This window comes from Mandrillus leucophaeus, unplaced genomic scaffold (assembly GCF_000951045.1).
Source record: "Mandrillus leucophaeus isolate KB7577 unplaced genomic scaffold, Mleu.le_1.0 Scaffold302, whole genome shotgun sequence".
NCBI classification, from domain to species: Eukaryota; Metazoa; Chordata; class Mammalia; order Primates; family Cercopithecidae; genus Mandrillus; species Mandrillus leucophaeus.
In genome coordinates, this window is record NW_012103166.1 from 1,265,070 (window position 1) to 1,283,806 (window position 18,737).

Sequence of the window (18,737 nt, forward strand, 5' to 3'; positions counted from 1 at the left end):
ATTTTTTCTCAACAACTACAACAAAAACAACAAAAAGGACAAGGTGGTTTTAAATGTGGCTCTTGTGAGCTTCCCCTTCCTTTATCAGTCTGGAATTTAAATGGACACATTTGTCTTCACCACTCTCTTTTCCCTGGAAGATTTAAAATCGAGCCATTTGTTCTTGTAAACATAGAATTCAGGCAGATAGATACTGTCACCTTTGTTCTCTTTTGAGAATGTTGATCCTGCTGTACTGTTGTTACCACTCTACCTTGATTTATGTTGTTACCTCTGTCTGGAATATCTTCCCTTCAGACAGAGACTACTCAGATTCCAGTCATCTTTTAAGATCCCACTCCTCTGAGTCAGAACTGATGTAATCTAGTTCCTATTGTGGTTTGTGTGAGAATCAGTTGAAGATATGTCCATCTCCTGCATGGGATTGTGACCCTCTCTCCCACACTCCCTCCCCAGGACAGATAATACCTGTTCCTCCCAGTGTCCCAGCTGACCCAATGCCTGATAAGTGCTTAGCAGATGGTGGCATTTGATGTCCATCTTTTCCTCCACTCCCATAATCACCACTCTATTCTCTTCACTGAAGTGAATGCTATCTACTAGCCAACCATGTCCTGTGGGAAAACAAATTGTGGTTTGTTGAGTAATGTCCCCCTAAAGAGGTCCACATCCTTATTCCTACAATCTGTGAATGTTACCTTATATGGCAAAAGGGATTTTGCAGATGTTATCAAATTAAAGATCTTGAGATGGGGAGATTATTTTGGATTGTCTGAGTGGTCCTAATGTAATCACTTCATAAGAGAGATGCAGGAGATCAGACAGGGAAGACAATGTGAGGATGGAGGCTGAGGAGCAAAGGTGACATGAGTCAAGGAATAAGGAAGGTCTCTAGAAGCCGGAAATGGCAGGATTCTCCCTTAGAGCCTCCAGAAACGAACCAGCCCTGCAGACACCTAATACACAGATGAACAGAGGATGGGTGCCAGTCTTCAAGGAGCTCATTTTCTTTTTACTCAAGGGAGGAAACTATGACAGCGGTTGGAAGTGAGAGGTAACAGGGGTCTACTCTAGGGCAGAAACACTGGGAATGGAGACGATTGGTCAACTGGGGAATCTACTGGCATTAAAATGGACAGGAGTGATGGGGAGCTGGAGGCAGACGAAGGGGAATATAGGCTGTCACTTCTATGCTCTTCATTGACCACTTTCTGCCTTGTTGGAGGTTAGCATCCCACCAGCCCACCCACTTCATCCGCATGTCTATCCTTCAAAGCTGTCCTTTCCCCTTTAAAAGCCTGTTTCTTCAGTTAATTCCAATTTAGGGCTGGGAAAAAGGAAGTTGATTAAATGAATTCCCGCTGAGATTAAAAAAAAAACAGTTGGTAGTGCCTTTAATCTTCCCAGGCGTGTGGGCATTTACAACAGGCATTACCTAACTGAAAGTGCTCTCACTAAATGCTGGTCGTCTAAGCCAGTGGTCCCCAACCTTTTTAGCACCAGGGACCGGTTTCATGGAAGACAACTTTTCCATGGTGGTGGTGGAGTGGGGGGAACGGTTTTGGGATAAAACTGTTCCATCTCAGATCATCAGGCATTAGGTAGATTCTTATAAGGAGCCTGCAACCTAAATCCCTCATGCACAGTTCACAGTAGGATTTATGCTCCTATGAGAAATGCTGCTGATCTGACAGGAAGCAGAGCTCAGGCGGTAGAAACTTGCCTGCCCTCACCTCCTACTGTGCAGCCTGGTTCCTAAGGGACCACGGATCATACCTGTTTGCAGCCTGAGGTTTGGGGACCCCCAGTCTGCACCATATTACCAAGGCAAGAACTCCCTGGAGGGTGAATCACTTGGTTAAGAATCTGTTCTGGAGTCTGGATCTCCTTTCTTGCACACCACTGGGTGACCACAGAATGTTGTTGTGTCATCTCTGGCTGCTCTCCTGGAAGCTTTTCCAGGCCAAGTCCCTAACTGATTTTCTCTTTTGACCCCTGAAGACTGAGCCTGGGCTCCCTGTGTGGCCGAGGCGTTCAATTACCTGATGTAATCTATTGTTCTCTAGCTGCTTCTCCTGTGAATGCTGGTCAGCTTGACGGGAGGATAATTTAGAAAGGGACCATGTAGTGTGATGGACTGAGACAGGGCTTAGATTGAATTCTGGCTTTGCCAAGTACCAGCTATGTGGTTTTGGGCACATCATTTCACTTCTCTGAGATTCTATTTTATTTTGTTTTCTTTTTTGAAACCTGAGATTTAAAAAAACCGTTGGTAGTGCCTTTAATCTTCCTAAGCATGTGAGCATTTACAACAGGCATTACCTAACTGAAAGTGCTCTCGCTAAATGGTGGTTGTCTAAGCCAGTGGTCCCGAACCTTTTTTGGCACCAGGGACGGATTTTGAAGAAGACAACTTTTCCATGGTGGTGGCGGTGGTTAGGGGGGATGGTTTTTTTGAGACAGAGTCTCACTGTGTCTCAGGCTGGAGTGCAGTGGAACGATCACAGCTCACTGCAGCTTTGATCTCCTGGGCTCAAGCAATCCTCTCACCTCAGCCTCCTGAGTAACTGGGACCACAGCCCCGTGCCACCATGCCTGGCTAATTTTTGTATTCTTTTTTTGTAGAGACAGAGTTTTGCCATATTGTCCAGGCTGGTCTTGAACTCCTGAGTTCAAACAACTCTCCCACCTCAACCTCCCAAAGTGCTGGAATTACAGGTGTGAGCCACTGCACCCACCCTCTATTTTCTTCTCTGACCTCCTAGGGCTGTTTCCAGAGACACATAAGTTAACATTTGTACAGGACCTGGCAAGAGGCAAGTTCTCAATCGAGGGGAACCATGATTCCATCACTTCTGTGGCTTCCTCAGCAGTCAACAGGGCTGAACACATATTACTGACAGGCCAGCAACACTTTACACTTGCAGTCTACAAACTAGAGACTCATTTAGTAGAATGACATGCTCTCCACAAACCCTGACATACATGGCTTTCTGTCTGTCCATTCTGTTTCGAGCAATCGGAAATGGAATTTAGGGAGTATTTCTAACAGTGTACCAAATAGGATTAATTGGCCAGGCACGGTGGCTCACACCTGTAATCCCAGCACTTTGGGAGGCCAAGGTGGGTGGAATACCTGAGTCCAGGAGTTTGAGACCAGCCTGGGCAATGTGGTGAAACCTTGTCTCTACAAAAAATACAGAAATTAGCCAGGCGTGGGCGTGCATGCCTGTAGTCCCAACTTCTTGGGGGGATGAGGCAGGAGGATCACTTGAGTCGAGGAAGTCAAGGCTACAGTGAGCCAAGATTGCACCACTGCATTCTAGCCTGGGTGATAAAGTGAGAGACCCTGTCTAAAATTAAAAAAAAAAAAAAAAAAAATCATACAATGACCACGTTTAGGAATTGGGGAATTGGGGAAGACTTCAAAGGCATCAGGTATGGGCAAATTGCCCAGTGTGACATCTTTCTGGAGGGTAGTAAGCAGTATAATGCCCTTCAAAGATGTCCATGCATAATCCCTGGGACCTGTGAATATGTTACCTTCTATGTAAAGAGGCTTTACAGATGTGATTAGGTTAAGGACCTTGAGATGGGGATAGCATCCTGGATTATACAAGCAGGCTTAATCTGATCACATGAGTCATTGAAAGTAGAAAAACTCTCCCACTGTGGGAAGAGAAAGACATGACTTTGGACAAATGGTGGATGAGATGCAATATGGCTGGCTTTGAAGATGGATGGAGGAAGGTGCCATAAGCCAAGGAATGTGGGTGGTTTCTAGAAGCTGGAAAAGGCAAGGAAATGGATTCTTCCCTAGAGTCTCCAGAAATACATCTTGCACCTTGACTTTAGTGACAGCTGTGTTGGACTTCTAACTTACAAAACTAGTAGATTTGTATTGTTTTAAGCCATTAAGTTTGTGGTAATTTGTTATGGGAGCAATAGGAAACTAAGACAAGTGACAACGAACACAACAACCCAGAGAGGCCAGCATGGTCATGTTTGCAAAGGAAGCAGCTTTTACTTGTCTATAATAAACATTTTCAGCAACTTCATTTGTCATCTGTAGCATTTTACAATCCTTCACTCTTCTGATCACCTTCCTAAATATAATTCTGTGTACAAGCTTCCATGTTAAAATGCAGCTCCAGAATACAGCCAACGCGCCATGTGTGACTCCAGTCCTGAAGAGTGCGGGATGCATCCCTTGATCTATATGCTCTGCTACTGTTCCTACAGCCTAAGATTGAGTTTTTGTTTTTGTTTTTGTTTTTCCGTTAATTCACTCTCAGGCCAGATTTACCTCATTCCGTCAACTTCCAAAATGCAGTTTTGGGGCAAATAAATAGGCATACGAGAGATGTAATATGGCCCAGCAAAAATCCAGGACTTACATTGTTCCATCAATGATGGAAACAGGCTTCACTGCCAGATTTATAACTCTCCTGAAATACAGATGGAAACTAGCAGGCTGGATGGCTGTCACTGTGATTATAGCCTTTTACCATAACCTTTGTAAGGCAGGAAGAATTATTTTTAGATTATTTTCTTTTTCTAATTGCTAAAGAAATATAAAACTTAGAAAGTTTGCCACATTCCCACCTCAGATATATTTATCAACAGATTAGAATCTTAAAACTAGCATTTTTATACATCCATCCAAGGGAAATAAATAATTGTGTACATATAAGAGAACTTCTTAAAGAAAGGAGCCCCTAGGAATAGATGGGGACCTCGGAACATTTGTTCTCAGCTTTCTCAACTTCCACCACCTGTAGCATAACCCAGGAACCACACTTTCAGTAATAAGGCTGAAACATGGTAAGATTTCCAATCATCAAGGAAATGATAAACATAGTTAACATGTATGGAAGGTTTACTAAATTCCAAACAGTGCACCAGTTCCTTTAATGCTCATAATGACTCTATGTGGTAGGTACCATTATCATCATAATCTCTACTTTACAGATGAGGAAACTGAGGCATAGAGCGGTTTGGTGGCTTGCCCATGGTCACAAACCTAGCATGTGGTAGAGTTGGAATTTGAACCATGGTAGACTATCAGCAAACAAACCATATGCTCAACCACCCTGCTACACTGCGGAAAGATTAATTGGCTTCATTATACTGCATCTATTAAGGCAGGAAGAAAAAAAAAAACTAACAGACTTAGTCTTTTTCTAAAAATAAGGATTGAAACAAAGGGCATTTATGAAAAAGCCAGTGACTCCAGACACACTATTCCTACAATAATTTTAGAAATGTTTCTTTCTAATTTAAAAGATAAAAATGTATCTTCACTGTTGAAATGTTGGGCAATATTAAAGTATAATGAAGAAAATAAAAATCACGTCGTTTCACATAGCTGCTGCTTTCTATGTGCTAAATCAGTGTTTCTCAAAGTGAGATCAGTAGGCCAAGGATATTAGATCACCTGGACCTCATCTTTACAATGCGGATTTCCCACCCCAGACCAACAAAAGTAAAATCCCTGAGGAACTGGACCTCAGAATCCCGACTTGCAGCAGTACTTTACAGTTTGCTGCCCTACAAACTATGGAACCCATTCAGTAGAATCATATGTTCTCCAAGGACCCAGACACTACACAACCTATGCAAATTACCGTTTGAAAACTTATTTTTATTTTTGAGACAGAGTCTCACTCTGTCGCTCAGGCTGGAGTGCAGTGGGGCGATCCCGGCTCACTGCAAGCTCCGCCTCCCGGGTTCACGCCATTCTCCTGCCTCAGCCTCCCGAGTAGCTGGGACTACAGGCGCCTGCCACCACGCCCGGCTATTTTTAGTAAAGACGGGGTTTCACCATGTTAGCCAGGGTGGTCTCGATCTCCTGACCTCGTGATCCGCCCGCCTCGGCCTCCCAAAGTGCTGGGATTACAGGCGCGAGCCACCGCGCCCGGCCTTGGAAACTTTTTTCTTTGTTACAGAGTCTTACACTGTCCCCCAGGCTGGAGTGCAGTGGTGCGATCTCGGCTCACTGCAACCTCCACCTCCCAGGTTCAAGCAATTCTCCTGCCTCAGCCTCCCATGTAGCTGGTATTATAGGCACGCACCACCATGCCCAGCTAATTTTTGTAATTTTTTTAGTAGAGACGGGGTTTCACTGTGTTGGCCCGGCTGGTCTTCAATTCCTGACCTCAAGTGATCCGCCCGCCTCGCCTCCCAAAGTGCTGGGATTACAGGCCTGAGCCACCGCACCCGCCCCATTTGAAAACTTTTATTAGATGTCCATTTTGTCTCAAGGAGTCCAAAATTGGATTTAAAGAGTATCTCTAGTAGTATACTAAATTTGACTAATATTTAATTTTAAATTTAAAAGTAAGAATTACATTTTTAGTCTTTCTTATGCCCGGTAAAGTTTGAGAAATGCTGCCCAAGGGTTAACAAGAGAGGTGCAGAATTCTTGGACTCTGTATTCAAAACTCATACTGTACCCAGAGAACTAGGCCTCCTTTCCATCTGAAACCAAATTGTCTTTAGAGGTACTAAAGAAAGGAGAACTGAGGAAACCATGCCCCATTTGGAAGTCAGGCTTAGGATGGGGGAAAACAGGACCTTTACAGATTACTTGAAGGGGATATTCTCCTGGCCTTTAGCTATAGGCTCTGTGCCCAGGTCAGCTACAGCTTTCATGCAGCCTCAGAGGGCCCCCAACCCAAGCAGCGTTTCTGTCCTCAGCTCTGAGCTTGATTCGGAGACCTGCATTTGGCTTTGCTTTTCCAGAAAGCAAAATGGCTCTTCTCCATGAGCACCAAGCTCATATTCCAGCTATTAGCCAAACAAAGGATTTTCCAAATATAGGCCCCAAAAAGCATGTGCACTTTGAAGGCCACAATAAAGCTTAAATCGCTAAAACTTATTAAAAAGAAAGCCAACAATTGTCGCCAAAAGCGTGAGTCCTTAGCAGAACAGCAAGACAAAAGCCAGAAAGAGGAACAAAAATATGCATTGTAGGGGAGGGGCTGGCAGGGAGGTGTAGATTTATATGGAAGAGTTGACATCATTGTTTCCCAATAATACTCAGCATGCAGGAAACAGATGGGAAAGAAGTGGTGGAAGGGGCTACTTATGGTAACAGGGCATGCTCTCTGTTTAGAATCCTGCCATTTGGAACCTAAGTGTTTTACTTTGAAAAACTGGGGATGGGAACTCAATTGCCAGAAGTTTTATTAAGTCTAACTAAATCCTACTGAACTTATCACCTTGGCAATGCATGGCAAAATGGAGCTCTGCGTATCAGACCTGTTTTACTGCTAGCATAGCTATGTCTCGTTGGGTCAAGAGCAGACAAAGCCATGGAAGGAGAATTTAATGTTGGACAGACACAGCTGGAGTCTTGCTTCTCCCACTTCCTGGCTGGGTGACATGAGGCAAGTTACTTAACCTCTGAGTAGGTCCACCTTTATAAGATGGGGATAAAACAGAACTTTCCATATAGTCAAAGACTCTGCAGTTGGACATTCATGCCATACAGATAGATTTAATCAAGAAACAGAGGGTCAGCTAGCATCATTTTTAAAAGTTTTATCTTTTTTTTTGTTTGTTTGAGACAGAGTCTCACTCTGTCACTCAGGCTGGAGTGCAGTAGCGTGATCTTGGCTCACTGCAACCTCCGCCTCCCGGGTTCATGCAATTCTTTTGCCTCAGCCTCCCAAGTAGCTAGGATTACAGGCGCCCGCCACCAAGCCTAGCTAATTTTAACAGAATTCTCCATTCTTCTGTGCTTGGGCAGGGGATAGACAAAGCCACGATAAGCAAATCAAAGGCCACTCTTGTTACTATCAGCTGGTTTGCCATCTCCTGAGGGCAGGTTCACTCCCCTGCAGCTGAAGGCAGGCTTCTGTCAGCCCAGCCAGGCTCGGCCTCACCACTCTAAGTACCCTCAGCTGTAAGCCTCTTCTTCCCCAGGGTGCAGAGGGGTGTGACCAATTCCAAGTGTCAGGCAAATCCCTGTGGTTTCCTGCCTCTAGAGACCAACCACCCCATCCTCCCATAGCTCTGTCATACTCAGTCAGATGATGTTTGTTTTATAATTTTACTGATTTTTCCCCTGGTGAAAACAACCCACTCTGTCTGATGCTTCTTTCTCACTTGGCTGCCTCACACATGCATGTCCCCTGCTTGCTCATCCTCTGCAGCCCTCATTCCATTCTTCTTTGTACTTCTTTTAGTTGTTTTCCCTCTTTGAATCCTTTAGGTCAAGAGCAACTTGACAGCATCTCTGTAAAGCCAACAGTGTCCGGCATGTTAGAATCCCATTGTATACTTGTTGCCTTGAATTGAAAGTCCCATTCCAGATAGGTTCTGATTAAAAACATGAAAAGAGTCCAGGCACAGTGGCTCACACCTGTAGTCCCAGCACTTTGGGAGGCTGAGGTGGGTGGATCACGAGGTCAGGAGTTCAAGACCAGCCTGGCTAACATAGTGAAACCCTGTCTCTAATACAAATACAAAAAATTAGCCAGGCATAGTGGTGGGCGCCTGTAATCCCAGTTACTTGGGAGGCTGAAGCAGGAGAATCGCTTGAACCTGGGAGGTAGAGGTTGCAGTGAGTCGAGACGGCGCCATTGTACTCCAGCCCGGGCGACAGTGCGAGACACCGTATCAAAAAAAAAAAAAAAAACATGAAAAGAGCTGGGGAAAGAAATATGCATAATCACACAAATTAGCTCAATTGCCTTCACATAGGCTATAGATTTATTTACGGTTTCTGTTTTCTAGTGTCCGTAACGGTGAGAGCTGGTATATGTTGCTTTTGGGGGGAGGGGTGACATTCACCCGTCTCCCTCCAGTGGTGGTGGGAAGGGGGCCTGCAAGGCATTCTGGGCCAGCATCAGGCCATGGGCGTGGTACCAGGGCCTGGTATGCATCAACCAAGCTTAAACAAGAACAAAGACTGCCTGAGACTCGATCCCAGAAACTCAGTTGGTTCTGGGGCCTCGCCAAGAATGTGGTTCATACCAAGGAGTGATTGGTGAGGCACTAGGAAAAGGCGGTGTTTCTGGGGAGTTCTGTGCAAAGCCTGGATCAGTTTCTATTTGGGAGTAGCAATGAATCCCTGTGGGGACCATTAAGCAATTGGATTCCTGATAATCCAACACATTAGTAATGTGCTTTGTCCTGAGCTTCCTAGAAGGGCACAAACACTGGTTTTCTGAAGAAGGAATTAGGGTCAATGAATTAACTGCTGCATGTCCCACAAGGGGCTCATCCTGAGAGAGCCACAGTGAGCTACCAGATCTGCCTTCAGGGGAATTCACCATCGATTTGCATACACAAAGTGTTAAAGAAGAAAACAACAGGTAGAATGCATAACAAATTGGGTACTCCTGACCCTAAAGCAGTGGGTATTCCAAGAGGTGAAGATGTAGCTGCAGTGGGCAAGGGACCTGAGAGGAAAAGATAGGGTCCGGCTGGGCTTCAAAGCTGGTAGGTTTAGATCCATGTGTGTGAAATGCACCTTGCAGAAGGTAAAGTGCTATGCAAATGTCCTTTGTTGTTAGGAGCCTTCTTGGTTTAGGCTGGGGGAAAAACAAAGCAAAGGGAGAAAAATCGTTTTTCATAGGTTGGGGCAAAACTGTTAATGCCAAATTATTAAATGTGCTATCCTAGGAGATGTGATTCATGCTTAAGACCGTGGCCTTAGGAGTCATACAGATCTTGATTTCAATTCTGCCTTTCCCATCTCTATAATCTCGGCATCACTTGGTTAAATCACTCAGTTTTCTCTTTTGTAAAATGGGGATTAAAATGCCCAATTCTTAAACATACTGAAATATTACTTTGCATGTGTAAAGTAACTGGCACAGAGTAAACAATCAACACAGATAAGTAGCACTTACTACCAATGAAAATAACAAGGCCTGATGTGGGACTCAGGCTTCATGCCTAAGTCCTTTTTCTTCCTCAAAGAGACCTCCTCTTCCTCCTCTTCCCTTCAGCCACTCAGCAGCCTGATGTTTTCATCTTTCTCTATCAAATTCTGCTCTTAGAAAAAAAATCTAGCACCAATACTTATTCTCCTCTGAATTACAGTCAGCCTGTTTGTTCCCAGGGGTTTTAAATTTGAAGCCTTCATTGAAATTGTATACTGCAGCAAAGTCTAGAGAGACAGGGAGTGCTATCTAGACTCCTGAAGTTCCAGCAGGCTGTGGCCCTCGCTCAATCAGTACTTGAGGCTAGCCTCTTGGGGGAGAAATAGCAAGATCAGTTCAACTCAAGAGTGGCATTTGTGTTGGTGCATAGGGGGAAACAGCTCAGGAAATTGGGTAGGACATGTGCCCATAGGCAAAAAGAAAAATAACTTGAAGCTTGGGGATAAGTGGAAAAATGTCACATTGGCTTAAATACACAGCAAGCACTGAATGGAAAGAAAGCTAACTCCATGTTCCTGGGCCTCAAGGCTGGTCTGAAGGCACCGCCAGAAGGCAGTGGAGTCCTGAGACGCAGAGGCCAGGGTGGGAAGGCGGCTCAGCGCAAGTGTGATCTGTTCTGGAGGAAATGAGCAATGGGGGTAGCCCCAACTAGAAGACTCTATCACTACTTTGTTCCAGAATCTTTAGCTAGACTTAGCTAATGGCAAAGGAGGTGGCAGGGCAGTGACAGTTCTTATGCCCAGAGTCTTGGAACTTAGAGCCCCATCCCCTTTCTCCACCCACTGCAGCAGAGCCTCACCCACAGCCACAAAAGCCCAGGAAACCTCTCTGCGGTGAGGTGATTCCTGGTAAAAATAGTCCCCATCAAGTGCTTTAGAACTGTCTTGATCAGTCAACTTCTGGAATTCGGAATGTGTTTCCCCTCACACCTGCTTCCATCCTACAGAAAAGGTTCCCAGGCTAGCCCACAGATGCCTAACAAGCTAAGGGGAGGATGATAAAACAAATGCATCAAAAACTACAGTTCTAATGGCACTGGAGCGTGTCCACCGCTTACAGCATCAGCTATGGGAAAATGTGTTCCCAGTTTCAACATGTTTCCCTCTGTGCCAGTACAAGAGCAGGCCTTCAGCTCTCCCTCACCCTGCAGACGGTTCTTAGCTCCAGGGAAGGGCTGGGGCAACAAGGGAGTGGGCTTCCTTAGCAGCCCCAAAGCCTGAGCCTCCTGAAGCTGGAAGGCATCTGGTTGGCAGCCAGTGGGGGTAGACAGGGGAGAAGAAAGGGTGAGGCTGTCCTTGTGGCCCAGGGGCTCTTGGCAGAGGTCTAAAGAGTGGGCAGAAGGGAGGCATGTGGAAGTGGTTCTTTCTAGTCTCTGTGTGGGTTGTCATCTCCAGACTACACAGAGTAAGTTACAGCTCGGCCTCAAGTTAGCCAATCAGTTTGCTCCACGTTTAAAGCCTAATTCTCCTTTTTCAATTCTTTCTGTTTCATTCTGGGAGCCCAAAGGCGGGGATGCCCGCTAAACTCAAGCCCACAAAGTTGCTGTTCTCACTCCACAAGCTCCACATCCAGGATCTGACTTCTGCTTCATTTCTGCTGGACTCAGCAGTGGCTGTGTCCTTCTTTCTTTATTTCTTTTTTTTTTTTTTTGAGATGGAGTCTCACTCTGTCGCCCAGGCTGCAGTGCAGTGGTACGATCTCAGCTCACTGCAACCTCCACCTCCTGGGTTCAAGCGATTCTCCTGCCTCAGACTCCCAAGTAGCTGGGATAACAGGTCCCCGCCACCACGCTTGGCTAATTTTTTTGTATTTTTAGTAGGATGGGGTTTCACCATGTTGGTTGGGCTAGTCTCGAACTCCTGACCTCAAGTGATCCACTCGCTTTGGCCTCCCAAAGGCGTGAGCCACCGTGCCCGGCTGTGGCTGTGTCTTTCTCAGGCCTTTTGAGGGCCCTTTAATTTTAAGGTGACCTTTAGTTCCTGAGTGTATACTGATGATCCACCCTGTAGTGACTGTGAGAAATCCCTGCATAAATTGGCTTCTTCATTCCGTAGGGCAAGCAACCTGCTTCGGGTCCCTTTTGGTGATGGATTAGCTCAATCTTACCATATCATTTACTCATTTAATTGGAGCCTCATCACTCAGTCCTGGATGGTAGGTGGTGATGCTAGGGTAAACTCAGGGTGCCACGATAATAGCTACACTTATGGTTTACCATGTGCTTGCCCTCTGCTAAGTGCTTTACCTATATTAACTCATTTATTTTCATATCAATCCTATTATCATTTCATGAGTGAGGATACTGAGACCCAGGGAGGGTAAACAACTGGCTCCAGGGTCACTCAGCTGGGAACAAGCAAAGCTGGCATTCTATTCCAGGCAGTAAGGTTCCAAAATTCCTAATGGGATCCTCCAGCAGGGGCACCTGCCTCAGGAGGATCAGAGGTTTCCAGAATCTTCCAAAGCTGAGAGTCAAAGGAGGAAGAGTTAGTCAGGGAAGGTGTGACCATGATGTGCCAGGCAAGCTGCTGGAAAGGAAGCAACTAAGCCAAAAAAAAAAAAACCCTGCCTTCATTCTCCATTCAAGGTTAAATATTTTCTTGAACAGAAAATATTTACCTTCTTTGCTAAGACTTTGCTGCTGCTGATGTTTGAGTATCTTGTCTATTTAACTGGAGATCAAAACTTTCAAATTTTCTTCAGCTTTTCCTTCAGCTATGACAGCTAATTTCAAAGCTTAATTGATCTGAAAGTTTGTTCATATCCCCTAGACCATAACTTTCTTGAGCCTGCAGCCCATCTTTTTTTTTCACAGTATCTACCACAGTGCCTTAATAAATATTTGTTAAATAAATAGATAAACAAAGAAAGAGAATCATTTAGCCTCAGAAACGTAGAAGAGTCACATCTAAAAGTTCCCATTGCCTTGTCCTTGTTCTTTGAAATACTGGGGCTTACTCTCATCAAGGTTGAAGTCATACTTGTAATGGGCAGTTATTTGTTATGAACCCTCCCTCTGTCATGCCTCAAATCAAACATATACATTATATATTAAAGATATGTCTCATATATATGTTAATGTATATTTTTTCAGTGCGGTAAGAACTAGGAAAAAAAATTTTAGGAATAAAAAGGCTGACGGTTCTTATCAAACATTCAGAAGGTGCATTCTGAATGGCTAAGGCTGCTTATCCAGGGGAAAATGGTCTGTAATCTGAGCAGAGATTACCACCCTGCCTACGTATCCACATATTCTAGGAAAGATTCTGATTTCATCGTTCTTACAGGGGTCTGAGCATCAGCATTTTTTTCTTAAAGCTCTCAGGTAATTCTAATGTGTTGCTATCACTGAGAGCCATGGGGCCAGAGCAAGCAATATCACCTTTCAATTTTTTTTAAGTACAACTTCCATTTTATTTTTCTCGAGAGGACAGTTTTCCCTCAGCCCTTAAAGACTCAGCTCCTTACATGGGCTTTGGTGGAGACCGTAGGACAACACAGGCACATCCAAATCAGGGTGGGAGTGTTTGGTCCTTGCAGGCTTCATGAGATCAATTCCTGACTACCTTGCTGTGAATGGCACAACTCACACAGTAATGTAGCTTCACATACAGCTCGAGAAATACATAGGCGGTGAAAACGCTTGCTTCAGAAATGTCCCTGACAGCAGTGGCCTCTACTATGTTTTGAATGAGGAACTTCTTAATAGCCTTGTCTTTGGGCACGCATTGGGCACAGTTTGTGCAGCGAAGAGGCCGCAGGTAGCTGCAGCCCTTTTCGGCACAATCATCGCCCCTTCTTTTCTTTGTCAACTGGGAAGCTCGGTATCACTTTTTACCAGGGAGTGGGTAAAATGAACAAGTTTGTTCAGAGGAGCAAAAAATCCTCAGCCATTAAAGTAAAGCCAACCCAGAGGAAGAAGACAATTTTCCCTATAACACTCTCTTACTTGTCTCTTGGCTCCTGGCCCCAACCATCTCCAAGCTCTACTAGAAGACCCAGAACACTTGGCGTATAAAGGAGAGGTAGCAAATGACCATGGGCATATTATGACCTCGCAGAGCTTCACCCACAACCTTCCAACCTTAGGCAGGAACGTGATGTGGTTTTCATTATACAGCTGAAGCAAGGGCCTTCTTATTCAGTGGTCAAGAAAAGAAAAAGAAAACTGTACTATTTTCAGCAGCAGCAGTAAGGAAGGGATGATCTCCCTTTATTGCAGACAGGAAGAGAAAGTTAGCTGGTTCCCAGGGGAGAGCTGGGGGTTGGGGACAGCAGCCACTGTGTTGGAGGGGAAGTGCAACAGGCTCTGGGCAAGTCTGCCAGGAGCCACTTCATGCCATTCTTGAGTGTTCTTACCAGGCTAAGAGTGTTCATTGCTCCCTTCTTATCAGGCTAGAGAAAAGTGGTCAAAGAAGAGGGAAAATTGGTCCTGGATATCAGGTCCCGCTGTGTAGCCAGTGAGGGGTGATCAGAGCAGGGTCTGAAATTGGCATCCATGTAGATACCTGCAGAAATTGCATACACGGTGTGTGTGTGTGCGTGTGTGTGTGTGTGTGTGTGTGTGATTCTAAGGAAAGGGTTTCTGTTTTTCATCAGCTTCCCAAAGATTAAGGTTGACAACTGGCCCTGAGCAGTGTCTGCCCTAAGCTGAACACCTATTTGTAAACCACACGCCCGGCCTTGTCAGATTTCTCCAGTTGAAAGTAGCAGGGCTGAACCTCAGCAAATTACAGAAGTATATGACATTCAATCTCTGTCTTCAGCCTTTGTCTCCCCAGAGTTCCCACTCAAGCGTGTGGAGTCCCCATGTTCAGATGCCCTGAGCATAGCTCGTTGTCACCCTGCTTTGTCCTCCACTCCAGCTCAGGGCTTTCCTTCCCTGTCCAAGGACAGGGGCTGTCTTTGCGTCCCTAAATCTTTGGTCTTCCCCTCTCCCTTTGTACTCCCAGACCCGAACCTATTTTTCCTATCTCAGTGCAGGTCCACTGCACCACCCTTGACCTTCAAAGCTCAGTAACCATGATGTTAGTCCAGGGAGCCCTTCTCCAGCCCCCTGGCTCCCAGTTACCACACTGACTTGTCACCCTCAGCATTCTGGGGTGATCTTCCAAGGTGGTGGGCAAAGGGCCAGTGCCCAGCTCAGCTTTTCCTCCCAGAAGCAGAGTCCAGGCTTTGTCTGTGAACCAATACATGTTTCAGAGAGTCCAGGAAGAAGCAACATTACTTTAGAGAAAACCATTAGCACTAACTTTGTTCATTGATGCTACACTATGACAAATATATGGAAAAAACCTATCCAACTAGTTTTAGCTGTGGGAAAAAATAAATTCTAATTACTCTTATTTACATAAGCAGTATATTATGCATGCCTAATTTCCGTGTAGCACAATAACAGTGTGTGGATCATTAAGTGGGTCAGTTGCCTTTCCTTCCAAAGCTGAACTCTCATCAGGTATGTTCAGTCTTGAAAGTTTGCTGATCCTGTAGCAGGGCTGTCTGCTTTCAATTTAGGGGGAAAATATCATTAGAAGAGAATGTTGGCTTAGACATAGAAGCCAGGGAGGGCAGAGGAACCTAACAGGCCAGGGAGGGCCCTCTGATCCTTCATGATTAGCTGTATCACCTTAGGCAGGCCAATTTACCCCTCTGGGCTTCTTTTCCTCCTCCCCAGGGTGGGGAACCCTGGGTACTGGTTTGCTGTTCTTTTAAGCAGTAGTCTCTTTCCTCTTTTTTTTTTTTTTTTGTCTAAATGAAACATATGCAGAAGCCCAAAATATAAAGCAGGTGAAAGAACAGCTACCTAAAGCTGCCTCTGAGGTATCTTCACAGAACCCTGGGGTTCTGGCTCATCCTATGATCTATTAGTTTGTAAGAATGAACAGGGCTGGCAAGCACCCCTATGCAACTCTCATAGCTTTGAGGGAGGGGCCAGAATAACACCCGCATGGTGAAAGGTGGCATCCCAGGAGCATTCCTAGTGTACCTGGAGGTTAACTTGAAGGCCCCTGCAAAAACAGGTGAAGGGAAGCATTTCATTGTAAACTTCTGACGACACTGGCTAAGAGGCATACTTAGAGTTCTCTCATGCTCAAAAAAAACTCAAGCCAAGTGATTTTTATCTCAAATCTACCTCTCCAGATGGTTGGTGAGGATTCAACGAATTGTTCAGTTATGCATCAATTTCAAAAGAGTCAGTTTTGAAACTTGTGGTTCTCCAAGCTCTAAAATCCTAAGCTATTTGTCCTAATGACACAGCACACTGAACTCTAGAATACCACAGGAATATCACACCACTGCAAATTACTAGGTGGTGCTGAGTCTCCCAAAAAACGGAAGTGAAACAAAAGCATCGCACTGTTTTTGAAATGCATATTCGATATGGACTAATCAAATAGTTTTTGAGATTATTTTCCTGGAGGCAGAATTATTCTGCACAGTTACACAGCCCTTATGTTTTCCCCTTTGTTGTATCTATCTATGTATAAACACATGGCCCATATAGTAGGCTATTTTCCCTCTCGCTGAAGCTTCTGAAGACAAGGCCTTTTTGTCATGGGTAAGTGCAAAACCAGTCAACCTTACAAAAGGAGTCATTTAATGCTCAATTTTCCAACTTTCCTATGATTAAACACTTCTAAGCTCAAATGCTGTTATTGTAATCTAGATGGTGTTTTCTTTCCCCCTTCCCCAACAAATGTTTAAATTGTCTCCGCTGGATTCCGCCATCCCCAACTTCCCCCCCTCCCGTTTCTGACCTTGAAAACAGAGAAGTTTTCCTTTCCTCTACTTACCCTAAACTATTTAAAAATCGAGGCCCTCTGACCTTTTTACAACACTCTTCTTGCCTGACACACCAAATGTTAATCTGAAAGCCAAGAGGAGGGAAAAGGTCTGGGGGGGGGGCGGTGTGGAAAGGGGGTGGAGGTACTATATATTTGGCATCAGCTCAGAAATTCAGAAATGTTTGCGCAACCACTCCCCCAGTTAGGATCCTCCCCCACCACCCACCCCCAACTGCCTTCTAACACATTAATAAAAAAAGATGTGAGCAGACGAAATTGGAGAGCCCAGGAGGGACAGCTAAGGCCGTTATGATTTTGTACCCAGGGAAGCCCACTGATCACCATCCCACATGTCCACCCCTCCTCCCTCCCTACCAACACGCCAGATTTAGGATCGGGACCTCTGCAGCCTCCACCCCCATCCCCCGAGGTGGCCCGGTAAACTTGCGGCAGTACCACCCATTAACAGCCTGTGTGAGACAAACGGAAGGACTGACACAGCAGTCTCCGCGCGTCGGGACGGCAGCGCTGTGCACCTTAAGAATCGTTTATGTTCTTAAAAAAAAAAAAAAAAGTACAATGAGCGCACAGGCCTGGAATACATTAACTTGTGAACCGACTCTAACACAACTCGAGAGAGTCCATCTCTCCCTCAAACAAAAAGAAGTGGAGGAAAGGCCAAGGCACATTACCATCCTGTCCCGAGCTTTCCAGATACTCCGTCAGGTCACAGCCAAACGCGCTGGCGGCTCCCTTTCGTTTCAACTTCTGCTTGGCACCCTTGTTCTTCATGAGTTAGTCCCAAAGAGGCTGCCCCTCCGTCTCTGCCGCCCCTCTGCTTGGCACCGCTGTAAGATGGGCTCCCGGGCTAGATCACCGGCTGCCCCGCGGCTCTGGGGGGCCGCATCGGAAGATGGAAGAACCTGGGCTGGGGACCCTGCGCATGGACCCCGCGGGGCGCGGGCCGGCAGAGCCTGAGATCCACCCCGCGCCGCTCCGGGGCCGCCGTGCCGAGGCCGTCAGACTGGCAGCCGCGGGCCGGCTCGCCTGGGAGTGTCACTTCCTCACTTGGAGTCCCAGGGACTTTCACAGGCTCCTGCGGTGTCTTCGGGTGTTCCTCCTCCGCTTAGGACGGAGGGCAAGCTCTCCCCCCGCTTCTTACGTGCCCCGGAGAGGATGCGGACGCGGGGTGAGAAGACTGCCCAGGGGGCTGCGGTGGGTCCGGCGCCCTGGGCCCGCTGTCTCGCCTTCAGTCGGCTTTGGTAGAGCGAAAAACAAGCATTCTGTCCCTCCTGCCCGCCCTCACGCCTTCCTTTTTTTCCTGTCTTACAAATCCTAGGATCATCCAGCTCAGGAAACGCTGGAAGGAAGTTAGCTAGGGAGGGGGGCGGAGGGTGGAAATTTTTGGCAGCTCCGTGCTTGTGAGTGTGTGGAGCTGGAGGAAGTAGGTGGGTGGGTTGAGGAGCACGGGGTGGGGGTAGAGAACGCGTTCTCCCGAGAGCCGTTCTGCGACTCCAGAGATAACTGGGCAGCCCCGGAGGAAATCGCGCTCTCCTCGCAGGACCCGCAGCCGCAGCCGCCGCTTCCTGCCCCGCCGAGCCGGCTGTTTGAAGTGGCGGGAGGTGTGCTGGCATTCTGCGGGGACCGTGCTGGATGGGACTTTCAGAACCCTCTGCCCTGGTTTTATCCTCATGGTCATCGTATCTTTGACACTTTCTATTTCGGTGCCCGCCCGTCTGCTACGCAAACACTTAAAGAATTATGACAGAGACAAAGAGGGGACTCCAGCGGAGAAACTTGACAGGCAGTCGCTTCACGCCGGCCACTCCCATCCCAACCTCCGCTGCAGCGTCCGTGCACCCCCACCTCAGCTCACTCCCACCCCACGCTGGGTAAAGATACCCCTGGGCAAAGAGAGGCTGCAGCTTTGTAACCACTGCCCAGGAAATCAGATTTCTGGTTACAAATTCAAGCCACACACACACACACACACACACGCACGCACACACACACAAGCACACACACACTACTGCAAAGTTTTCTAAATGGAAGTGAG

The 18,737-nt window shown here is 46.3% G+C and overlaps 1 protein-coding gene across 1 annotated transcript in view; it reads right to left on the reverse strand.

The window, feature by feature from the left end:
- The window catches only part of ARHGAP31 (Rho GTPase activating protein 31), a 138,233-nt gene extending 120,230 nt beyond the window's left edge, over positions 1-18,003 (reverse strand). Inside the window, exon 1 of the mRNA XM_011987193.1 lies at positions 17,374-18,003. Within this exon, the coding sequence (XP_011842583.1) occupies positions 17,374-17,473 (100 nt within the window). The 5' untranslated portion in view covers positions 17,474-18,003. The remainder of the gene's footprint in view (positions 1-17,373) is intronic.
- Between the last annotated feature and the right edge of the window lie 734 nt (positions 18,004-18,737).